Source organism: Lacerta agilis, chromosome 1 (assembly GCF_009819535.1).
Source record: "Lacerta agilis isolate rLacAgi1 chromosome 1, rLacAgi1.pri, whole genome shotgun sequence".
Classification (NCBI taxonomy): domain Eukaryota; kingdom Metazoa; phylum Chordata; class Lepidosauria; order Squamata; family Lacertidae; genus Lacerta; species Lacerta agilis.
This window is the reverse complement of record NC_046312.1, coordinates 14826125-14836493: the sequence shown is the minus strand read 5'-3', so window position 1 is coordinate 14836493 and position 10369 is coordinate 14826125. Positions and strand designations below refer to the sequence as shown.

The 10369-nt window shown below is 39.4% G+C and overlaps 1 protein-coding gene and 1 non-coding gene across 7 annotated transcripts; both read left to right on the top strand.

Moving 5' to 3' along the window:
- The first annotated feature begins 566 nt into the window (after window positions 1-566).
- Window positions 567-640, top strand: TRNAI-AAU. Its single transcript has one exon. It is a non-coding gene; the product is annotated as a tRNA-Ile (tRNA).
- Window positions 641-1516: 876 nt separating this feature from the next.
- Window positions 1517-9382, top strand: ZNF839 (zinc finger protein 839). 6 transcript variants are annotated; one of them, XM_033139368.1, is made up of 8 exons: window positions 1517-1909; window positions 3210-4106; window positions 5026-5256; window positions 6149-6241; window positions 6874-7017; window positions 7483-7608; window positions 7835-7949; window positions 8605-9382. In XM_033139368.1, the coding sequence occupies exons 1-8, from the start codon at window positions 1532-1534 to the stop codon at window positions 9048-9050; spliced, it is 2430 nt and encodes an 809-aa protein (XP_032995259.1). In that variant the 5' UTR covers window positions 1517-1531; the 3' UTR covers window positions 9051-9382. The 6 variants fall into 6 exon arrangements, with proteins under 6 accessions (XP_032995259.1, XP_032995250.1, XP_032995281.1 ...); XM_033139359.1 differs by having other exon boundaries at window positions 7835-7955; XM_033139390.1 differs by lacking the exon at window positions 6874-7017 and having other exon boundaries at window positions 7835-7955.
- Window positions 9383-10369: the final 987 nt, after the last annotated feature.

Here is a 10369-nt window from a genome sequence, read left to right as displayed (position 1 = left end):
TGCTTATTGGGAAGTTCGACGGCGATTTACTCCCAGATAAGCTTACTCTCCTTCATACACTTATACTCTCCTTAATACACTATACTGTATTTTGCTAACTATGCTCAAAATGTGTCTTCATGGAGCAGGAGGGGTTACTTGGAAGTAAGCCTCGCTGAGTGCAATGGAACTTGCTAGCATGTAAGAATTCGAAGGTGTATCCAGCTCTGAAAATCAACCAACTGTTACACCGTTTGCCCATAACCCTTTTCTCTAGCTGTTAAAAAAAGGCAAAGCGTAGGGGTTGACTCGTGTAGTCGATGCTCTGTAATAAATATCCATTAGACAGACATTAAACGAAGCAGCCCTTTTTCATAACCGCGACTACAATTTTTCACACTCTCAAATGGATCACTTTTGAACAGCATGCAGATCTGCTTCGTTTTACAGTGAAACACACATTTGTGATTTAAAGAAACGACATGCAACTTCAGAAGCACAGTCATTAATATTTTGTACGAATTCCAATCTTCAAACTTGAGTCACCGAGTAGCAGAAAGAACGCGACGGCAAAATGTCTTCTCAGTGGCCGGTTAGCTCAGTTGGTTAGAGCGTGGTGCTAATAACGCCAAGGTCGCGGGTTCGATCCCCGTACGGGCCACATAGAAGCATTTTGCTTTTCAATAAAATGTTCGTCTGCCACAAAACAAAACAAACAATGTTCGATTCCCGTAAAATGTCGCTTGGAAAAATCAAATTTGTTCGTTTTGCAAAGAGCAAAAAAGGCGACGGTTATGCGATGTTGAAAAACTATTTTCTTTTTATGTTTAGGATTTTAAGGAAAAAATGCTTGACTTAAAAATAAATGTATCTGTACATCAACAAAAACAGAAACCTGTGCTCCACCCGGTTAAGTAAAAACCACCCAGGCTTCATCCTGCGGAGGGGCTGTGCACATTTCTGTACGCAGGCATTTCTAACAGATGGCTATGGAGACAAATAAGGTCAGAATACTTGTTTTGTCTATCCATTTAATCTGCTCGGGGTTTTGAACTTTGACTTTGGCAATACCTTCCATTTTAATAATAATAATAATAATAATAATAATAATAATAATAATAATAATAATAATAATAATTTTTAAAAAATTAAAGCTTCCCCCTTGGATAATGTAAACAAAACACGGTTCCTCCAGGCATAATTAAATTGCGATTTTATTTATTCCAATTTGCCCGAAATCCTGAATGTGCCCACGGAGTTCGCTTCAAGGAGATGAGCAAGTGCACGAAGGGTTCGAAGAAGAAACACCAAGACTCCGGGGAAGCGACTATACGCTTTTGAAGCTAATTTGACCCCCCTCGGCTCCCACCGCGACGCTCTAACTCTTGCTCCTCCCTCACTCCACCCCTTCGCTGTCGTCACGTACAGCAAGCAGCCGAGCCTGATTCCTATTGGTCCGGCGCTGTTTGTTCCTCAAGCGCTCGTGCGCGCGGCAGGGGCGGGGCTTAGGGAGACTTCCAACCGTCTTCCCTGACAGGAGCTGGTCGCTAAGATGGCGGCCTCTGAAGCGAACGGACCTGCAGACCCGGACTCGGCGCTTGGCCAGGAAACCGTTTCCTCTGGGGCTCTTTGGCGTCTACAGCAGCCGGGCGAGACCTTACCCCTTGGGAAGCAAACGGGGAGGCCCGTCTCCAGGATGCCCGCGGGCCGCCGTATCGCCGGGGCTGCGGCATCGCCTCAAGGGCGGGAAGCTCCAGTAGCCCAGGACGACGGCCTCGCGGCTTCTCATCCCGACTTTCTGGCTCAGGGCTTCAGCTCGGCGACTTCCTCCTCGACTTCGGCGGCCCCGCCGGTGTCCAGTATCCCGCACGACGTGGCGCAGCGGCTGCAGAAGGTGCCCCGTGTCCCCGCCAGGCTCCTGCCGACCAAGGTACTGTATAATAAATAAGCCTGTGAGCTTTATGTGGGGATTTTTCGTGAGTGGTGTGAGGATCGCTGATGCTTAAGTCGCAGAATAACAACAGCAGCTTGCGGGTCACGGAGGGCTGCTGCTATTTATTAATTTAATAAATTTATACTGTATACCGCTTTTAACCCAAAGATCCCAGAGCAGTTTACAGCATAAAAACACAGCATACGTATTATTATTGTTGTTGTTATTACTATTGTTAAGTATTTTGTGTTTTTATGTTGTGAGCTGTTCTGGGATCTTTGGCTGAAGGGTGGTATATAACTATAATAATAATAAATTAATATAGGGTCACCAAAGTGCTACTTTACATGGGGGTGAATAGTTCCAGGGACTGGGTTTAGTTTCCTCTGAATGAGAGGGAGAGCACTGGAAACGTAAAGTGTCTTGGGAGGAAAAGAAATTATGGATCTCCTGTGTACAAAGCAGGCACTCCTCTGAAGCAGTAGATTTACCAGAGAGCAAGGTAAGCAGTGCCCATCCATCACAACCATCGCAAGTCTCAACAACCCCCAGTTTCAAGAACTTCACGTGTGTATGCACTCTCCATTGTGAATGCCCACCTCTCTGCCAGTGACATAGGGAAAAACCCTCGCCTGGGGTGTAGCTTCCCCAAAGTTGTGAGCTTCTTTGGGGAACATCTCCAAAACTTGCTTGGTTCCGACACCCTCCAGCCCCCCATCACACCCAGGACACCCTGCCCTCCCTCCCTCCCTCCCTCTCTTGCCCTCCTCCACTACTGCTTTCTGCCCATTCTAAAGTTGCATAAGCATCTGCTCCCTCTACTGATCTGGGGGGTGTACCATAAAAAAATGAAAAGAGATTACCAACTTTCACGAATCCTGTCCATTTGTTTCCCATTGATGAAACACCAACTGATCACACTAGACCACGCTGCTTAACAATAGCAAGTCAGTTAGTTAACAGTTAAAAGCACATGATTTCTCCCCTTCCTGCCCTTGATCTCCTTCAGGTCACTCTTAAAAATTCACTCTCCATAAAACCTTAATTTTAATCCTTACAATGATATGACAAGTAGATGAATGTATATAATAGTAGTTTCAGGAGTATGCAAGCTAGAGGTGTTTTTATTTTTAAGTCAATTGTGCTACAATTGCAGACCAATCTTGACTGTGTTTACTTGGATTAAAAGAGACTTTTGAAAACTAGTTTGTGGTGATCTAGATCAGTTTCATTTTCAAGAGTGCATAGAAAACCTTTTATGACATTGTGCTTAAACAAGCTTTATTTTTTCTTACAGCCATTGGAAACCATCTGTGTCCAAGTACAGCCAGAACAGAAAAAAGAGAAAGAAAGATCAGAGCTATCTCTTGCAGCAATTCAAAGATCAAAAAATGCAGCCATGAGTCAGCCACTTGAGAAGAATTCCAGGATTGTAGCACTCAGTGTTATTAACCCACATATTGTTACAGTGCCTGGACCACAGCAATTTTTGTTACATAAATCTTCTGAACCTACCCTTCAGCTGCTTCTGCAGAGACCTTTACATCCTCTTGGACAAGTTTCCTCAGGCAAGATAACACATGAACTACTCAATGGACAGAAAAACATATCTGTTACAATAGCTGCTTCAGAGTCTCCAAATGTTACTCGTGCCCCATCTTGTTCAGCAAATTCACTCACAAACCACGAGAAGAAGTACAAATATAGAGTTAAAAAATCTCTAAAAGTGAAAACTCGTTCTGGGCGAATTTCAAGGCCTCCCAAATATAAAGCTAAGGATTACAAATTCATTAAAACTAAAGACTTGGCTGACTGTCACCAGTCTGATTCTGATGACTATGCTGAGCTAAGTCTAGAAGATGATGAAGGAGGAGGCAAGGAGAAAGAAGTGTGCTCATTATTTGGTCCTTTGAACTATGACCTAAAGCCAAAATTGTTTAAATGTCAAAGCTGTGAAAAATCCTATATAGGAAAAGGAGGGTTAGCACGGCATTATAAACTTAATCCAGCTCATAGGCAGGAAGAATCTTCACAATCTTCTGCTATAAATAGACGGTTGCTGGAGTGTACTGGGCAGACAAGTTGTGAAAGTATACATCAGATGCTTTCACCAACAATTAGTGCCCCTTTAATAAATGAAATTGGATCATCTGTAGACTTGAAAAATAATCTTCCTATAGAGAATGAGCAACAGGTAAGAGAAATATATATATTTCTATTTCAGATTATCCAGGGAATGGTGAGCTCATGCCCTCTGCCTTTCCAGAGCAAGCTGGTTCTCCCTCTGCCACTTACCTAAATCTAGTTCATGGCTACAGGAATCTATACAATAGGCTTCATTGAATGGCATTGCTGGAATATTTTAAACAATTGCACTATTCACGCTTCTAATTCTAAAAGCTAGTAGCTCATTAAAGATTCAGGTAGGTAGCGGTGTTGGTCTGATGCAGTCGAAATAATAATAATAATAAATAAATTGTCCAGTAACACCTTATAGACCTAACTTATACAACAAACTTAGTTGGTCTATAAGGTGCTACTGGACAATTTTTTATTTTATTTTAGGTCATTGTCATGTGAAAGCAATACTGTTACTGGTCTTAAAATACTGTGAATTATTGGTCATGATTAGTGGATAGATAAGGTAACTAGTGTAAAAGTGTTGCTAGTAGTCTTATTGCCGTCCTCCTTCTCAATTGCAAGATTCATTTTGAAGCTTCCTTGCAAGTAGCAAACAAATGAAAACTGCTTACCAGCTGCAGTAATTCCAGTGTTCCAACTGGAATATTAAGGCATCATTGTTGTGCCTTGTTGCTCTATCCATGCTCCTTACTGTGTCAAGAAGTAGGTAGTCCTTGTTTCTGGAAGTAGACAGGGTTATGTGAAAATAAATGGTAAAACAGCAAACCAAAATGATGTGACACCATGGTGCATTAAAGGTAGGAGAAAAGGAATTTGCCATCTTCCTTCTATTGAAGTGAGATGTGGGAAGTATATGTGTCTCTTAACTCTGATAGTTTTATAGGATAATGTTAGTATAATCATTCCAAACTGAAAAATTAATACATAAAAGCCAAAACTGTTTAAAGCATCCTTATGAACATTTTTTACAGTCTTCTACATCTACAGAAGATGGAAAGTTAATAGAACATCAAAACACCGATTTATTGTATTTGGGTCCTGGAAGACCCCAACAACCAAGAAGGTGTGGCCGACCAAAGACAGCTGAAAGATCAAGGTATTCTGGAAGATATAGCAGGCGCAGTCAGTTCTCTTCAAAGTGTCTTAATAATATGTCAGCAGAGCACCACAGTATATTTAGAAGGAAAGCTAGGCTAAAAGAGGTATGGTTCCTTTTCACAATTATTCATGCTCGCTTGTCTAGTGATAGTTTCTCCATTAGGCTACAGTACTCACAATACAATCTTAAGCATGTTTACTGAGAACTGGGTCTCATTGAGCTCAGTGGGACTTACACCTTGGTAAAAATATTTAGGATTGTGAATCTAGAGACGCCTGGATGTTTCCTCACTTCTGAACTATCTTGCCCTCTGGATTCACACCAGTCCATCTCCGCAAATTATTTTTGATATAAGTATAAAATGGGGAGATGGCTGGTGCTATCTTATAAGAACTATCCCTTTCTCTTCAGGCAGGAGGAAATGTTTCTAAGGTTGCCTGCTGCTTCATCTAAGAACAAGCATGCCTTTCTCATCAAAGCTATTTATACATATGTAACCATTTATGCAGATTCAACCATTTAAAACTCCTTCAACTTATTTAGTTATCTGGTGAAAGAATTACTATTTTTTCTTTGAGAATCTGCCAGCTAAGATTCTATTTGGTAACTAGCCTTTCATGTAGTAAACGAGGCTTTGGAGGCTCTCTTGAAAACTTGGATGAAGTGTCTGCCCATGGCAAAATAATCCAATTGTGTGTGCCTCACACAAGTTGTACATGTTTTCTGTATTAGTTTTGATCATCTCCATGCAGGAAGAATGTTGTGTGAGGTGCCCCCTAGACATAACTGCTGGGATTTTAAAATTGAATTTCTTCTGGCAGCGACTATAAGAGCTGTCTCCTAACATTGACATTTCTCAGTGATTTATCTGTTTTCTATAATAAATTGCTTAGATATCATGCATTTTTCTTTGTCCATTTTCATGTATTTAGACTTGGCGTTTTAGCGATTTGACTTTATGGCTTCTCTAAAGAAATTATTATGATCTTTAATAGCTGATCCAGCAATGTGCCAACGAAGATTTTATGGAGCTGGCTCTTCCACGCTTTACAACACTTGTTACTGTATCTGAATTCCTATTGATGAAGGTAAGATACGTCTTGCACAAAATAAATGAATAATAAATACTATCTGCAAATGTGCATTTAATTTCCTATAGTCAAACTCTTTAAACTTGAGTCTCTCATGTGGGTATGAACAAAAATTGGATGAAACTAGATTAACCAGGAGGAGTACAAGGAATTACATGGTGGAAGATTGAAGAAGTGGGACACATCACTTTCCCTGCCCTATTTGAAGTTATAGTTTAGGGGGAAAGTCAACAATTTTATTTCACTCTTTATGGAAATATAGATTAGTACAGTAAGTTATTCAAGTGAGATATTTTTCTCATAACAGGTAGATAGGAGTTATGTTTCTTAACATAATCTTCCTGGACCTTGAACCACAGCATCTGTTGTCTAGTTTTCTTAACTCCACAGTCCCTACTTCTCCAGACTCTGTTTAACATAAGATCAATTTAACCCAACGACAACCAGATGGACTGACAGCTCTGATCCAAACCAATGTGGTCAAGATAGGGGACTTGCTGGAGAGGTTCAAATAGTGCTTTCTGCCTTTAATCGCCTGTTACTTGTTTGCATTATAATAGGCTTGAATGATACTTATAGCACATGATTGTGAATTTGCTCATATTTATGTAGCTTTTGTTACTAAACAGGTAGGAAAAAAATACCCAACAAAAGCACTCTTTCCAGAAGTATACCGGGAATTTGAAGAGTTGCACACTATAGTAAAGAAAATGTGCCAAGACTATTTGAGTACTCCTGAATTAAACAACCCTCTGGCAATAAAAAACCCAAAGGTATGTTGGGTGGTTCCGTGTGTGGCTGTGAACAGTAGCTAAACTGAGTGCAGCAGGTAAAACTGAATACATTTTCTTTAAAAGAAGGAGTGTGAAGATAAATAGCAAATATTGAAGATAAGCAGAAATTAAGTACATCTTATTTTATATTTGCGCTTCTATCTTTTGCTTTTAAGCCTACTTGCTAAGATCAAATATAGTACCTTGGAGTAAAAAACAATCACCACAATAGTTAAATAATTTTCCGCTATAGCGGCTTTATTTACAAACATGATACTCAAAATATTAACAAAGAAGACTTGGTAAGGTCTAATAAAACCATCCTTGAAATAATGAAAGCAGGTACCGGTACATGTCCTGCTGACTTACCCCCTGTAAATAAGAATTTTGAAATAATGGAATTTACTGTGAATAAATTGTGTATTACTGGTCTAGGACAAAAATATTGTGTCTTGTCTTTCATAGGTGGCTGAATCTCTAGGAATTATAGGCAGTGATCTTGAAATGCAAATGATTCAAACAATAGACTCTGCACCCGAGTGTATTAAAATTGCTGATGCACGTGTATGTACAGAGAAACGAGCAACTGAGGTATAAAATAGGTGAATTCTGCCACATCAATAATACTGTACAAACCTTGTATCATATTTAACTTTTCTTGTGCTTTTTTGCTTGTATATGTCTGAAAATAAGCTGTTGCATACTTCATCTTCCATACAAAATTGGTCTTTATATAATAAAGCAAACCATACTTTTTGGCATAAGTTCATTCACTTGGATTCTTGTGTGGCATAAAGTTTATTTTCTCTCTCAACAGGGTTCTGATGAAATGTTGCCATTTGCAAAAAAGATCAGAGCTGAAAATTTGTTAGAAAGTGTGACTATCAGTTCAAGTCCTGGTGAAATAAAGGAAAGAAGTCCTGCATATGAAGGTAGTGGTATGTGAATTCTAATATCTCAATTCTCTCTTGAAGATTTACCTTTGTTTAGCTCTCAACCTATATTGGAAGGAAATGTGATATAATGCAAGTATTTATTATTGGTAAATACTCCACCACCTGGCTCCTTTCAGGGATAAATGTTAACACTGCCGAGCAGATTTTTTAAAAAAATCTGTTGCCAAAGTAGAAGCTGTTTGTTTATAAACTACAGTGTGGTGTAGTGATTAAGAGTGGTAGACTCGTAATCTGGGGAACCGGATTCGTGTCTCCGCTCCTCCACATGCAGCTGCTGAGTAACCTTGGGCTAGTCACACTTCTTTGAAGTCTCTCAGCCCCACTCACCTCACAGAGTGTTTGTTGTGGGGGAGGAAGGGAAAGGAGATTGTTAGCTGCTTTCAGACTCCTTCAGGTAGTGAAAAGCGGGATATGAAATCCAAACTCTTCTTCTTCTTCTTAATGCTTAATATTATACTTAAACAGCTTAATTTTTTATATGGGTAGCCTATACCACAATTATATACCACAAACAGGTGGTATATAATTTTTATGAAATGAATATTATTTTACAAAACACTTTCTTTTTTGTTTGTTTTGAAAAGCATGCATGTAAACTTAAGTTTTGTGTTTTTTAACTTGATTTTTTAAGGTTCCCCCCCAGAACAGAACTGCAGAGCAAACATTTGCACTGGATATAGATTACAGCAAAAGGAGTGCCACAAATCACTTGAACTAGAAGCTTCAAATGAGATTGCAGATACAGATCAGTTCCTGCAAGGGAAGGCTGAGATCTTACAACCTTCAAGTGTATCAGAGTTGGATTGTTCAGGCTACCTATTCTCACAGAGTGAAAGGTTGCCACTCACCAGTTTAGAAAGTTCACAAGAAAAGATGGTGGCAGCATACTCTGGTTGTAATGCAGCAAGCGGACTAAGTGTGTTTGAGATTTGTAACTCCACAGCATCAAAAAAAGCTAATCAAAATCGTTCCTTGTCAGTGCATGAAGAAAGCAATCATAATGAAAAATATCAATCTCAGGAAGAAGCGAGGATTTTGTCATTAATAGATTGTGAACATCCTAGGGTATCTGATTAAGCAAAATCTTCCCAAATTAGTAACATGGCAGTAGCTAATCCATTTGGGTCTCAATGAGATAGCGTTTCTATATGAGCTTAGAAAACTCATTGACAGTTGATTAAAAAGATGACTGGATGAGTTAGAAACTCTTCTCTAGGGATATGAAATAGTTCAGGCTTTGCCTCATCCTGGTGCTGCTGTCTTTTTCAACCAGTGTTGTAACCAAATTGATGATTCTGCTATGCACTTACAAGTTCAAGTTCTTTGGAAAGTACTGAGGCTCTTTTAACAACATTGTTCACACAGAGAACTTGCTCAGAGTAAAGCCATTGTAAAAATATATGGTTTTTTTTTTAAAAAAAAACAATTTCTTGAAATGTATTTTTGTAATTAAATCTTAATTTTCTGCTGCTTGTGACCTTTGTGCAATTACAACTAACATGACTGAAGAGTAACTAGAATTCCAAGTAAATGCACTGCTTACCAAACTGATCCGTTTTTTGGACACAACTTATTACCAAAATAACACTGCTTTTTGACTAAACCGGCTCATTGATAAGAACCCTTTTATAAAATTGATAATCTGTGCAAACAAAGGTAATGGCATTCAATGCTGGATATCAAACTGTACTTGATGGTTTATCTAGTTCAAATTAAAGATACTACATATACTATCCTTGACACCTTGGGTGTGTCAGGTCAATTTTGATGTTTTGAACACAGGAAATGCTCTAAAGCTGCTAAGCATAGAGGGATTGTATTGCAGTCAGTTACAAAGTGAAAGCTTCAATCTGGTAAGTAGGTCACTTTCATATTTAGATATTTATTACCATCTGGAAGAGTGGGCCTCCATTTCCCAGAGATGAATCCAATCCCCCAACATACAGACTGCAGTGACAGACTTCAATGAGGCTGTTCAGATTTAGATAATTTCCCAGAATAGCGGCAATTCTAAAAAGCATATGCCTCTAGGCACAACCTGAGCAGAAATGGTAATGTAGCATTTGCCTAATGTTAACAATTTTCTGTTGACTCTTTCTTTAAGGTAGAAATGCAAAAAGTGCCTAATAGCCATTGGTGCCTGAAAAAATAATGGGCCTGGCAGCTAGGATGCTGAGAAGGGCAGGAGGCTATTAGTGTTTTGCCTTTTGTATATGTTTCCTGAAATCCCCAGTGCTTTCTGTGCTGTCATGGCCTAGCAACAGAGGCAAGGATAGGCCTTTATGGGATTTACATATCGGCCTCATAATCCAAGGCTAGAGCCAGGCAGTGTTGTGTGGGTGCTCCCCCTTATTCATGTGTTAACTTTTCTGATAGCCCTGGTGAAAGATCCAGCA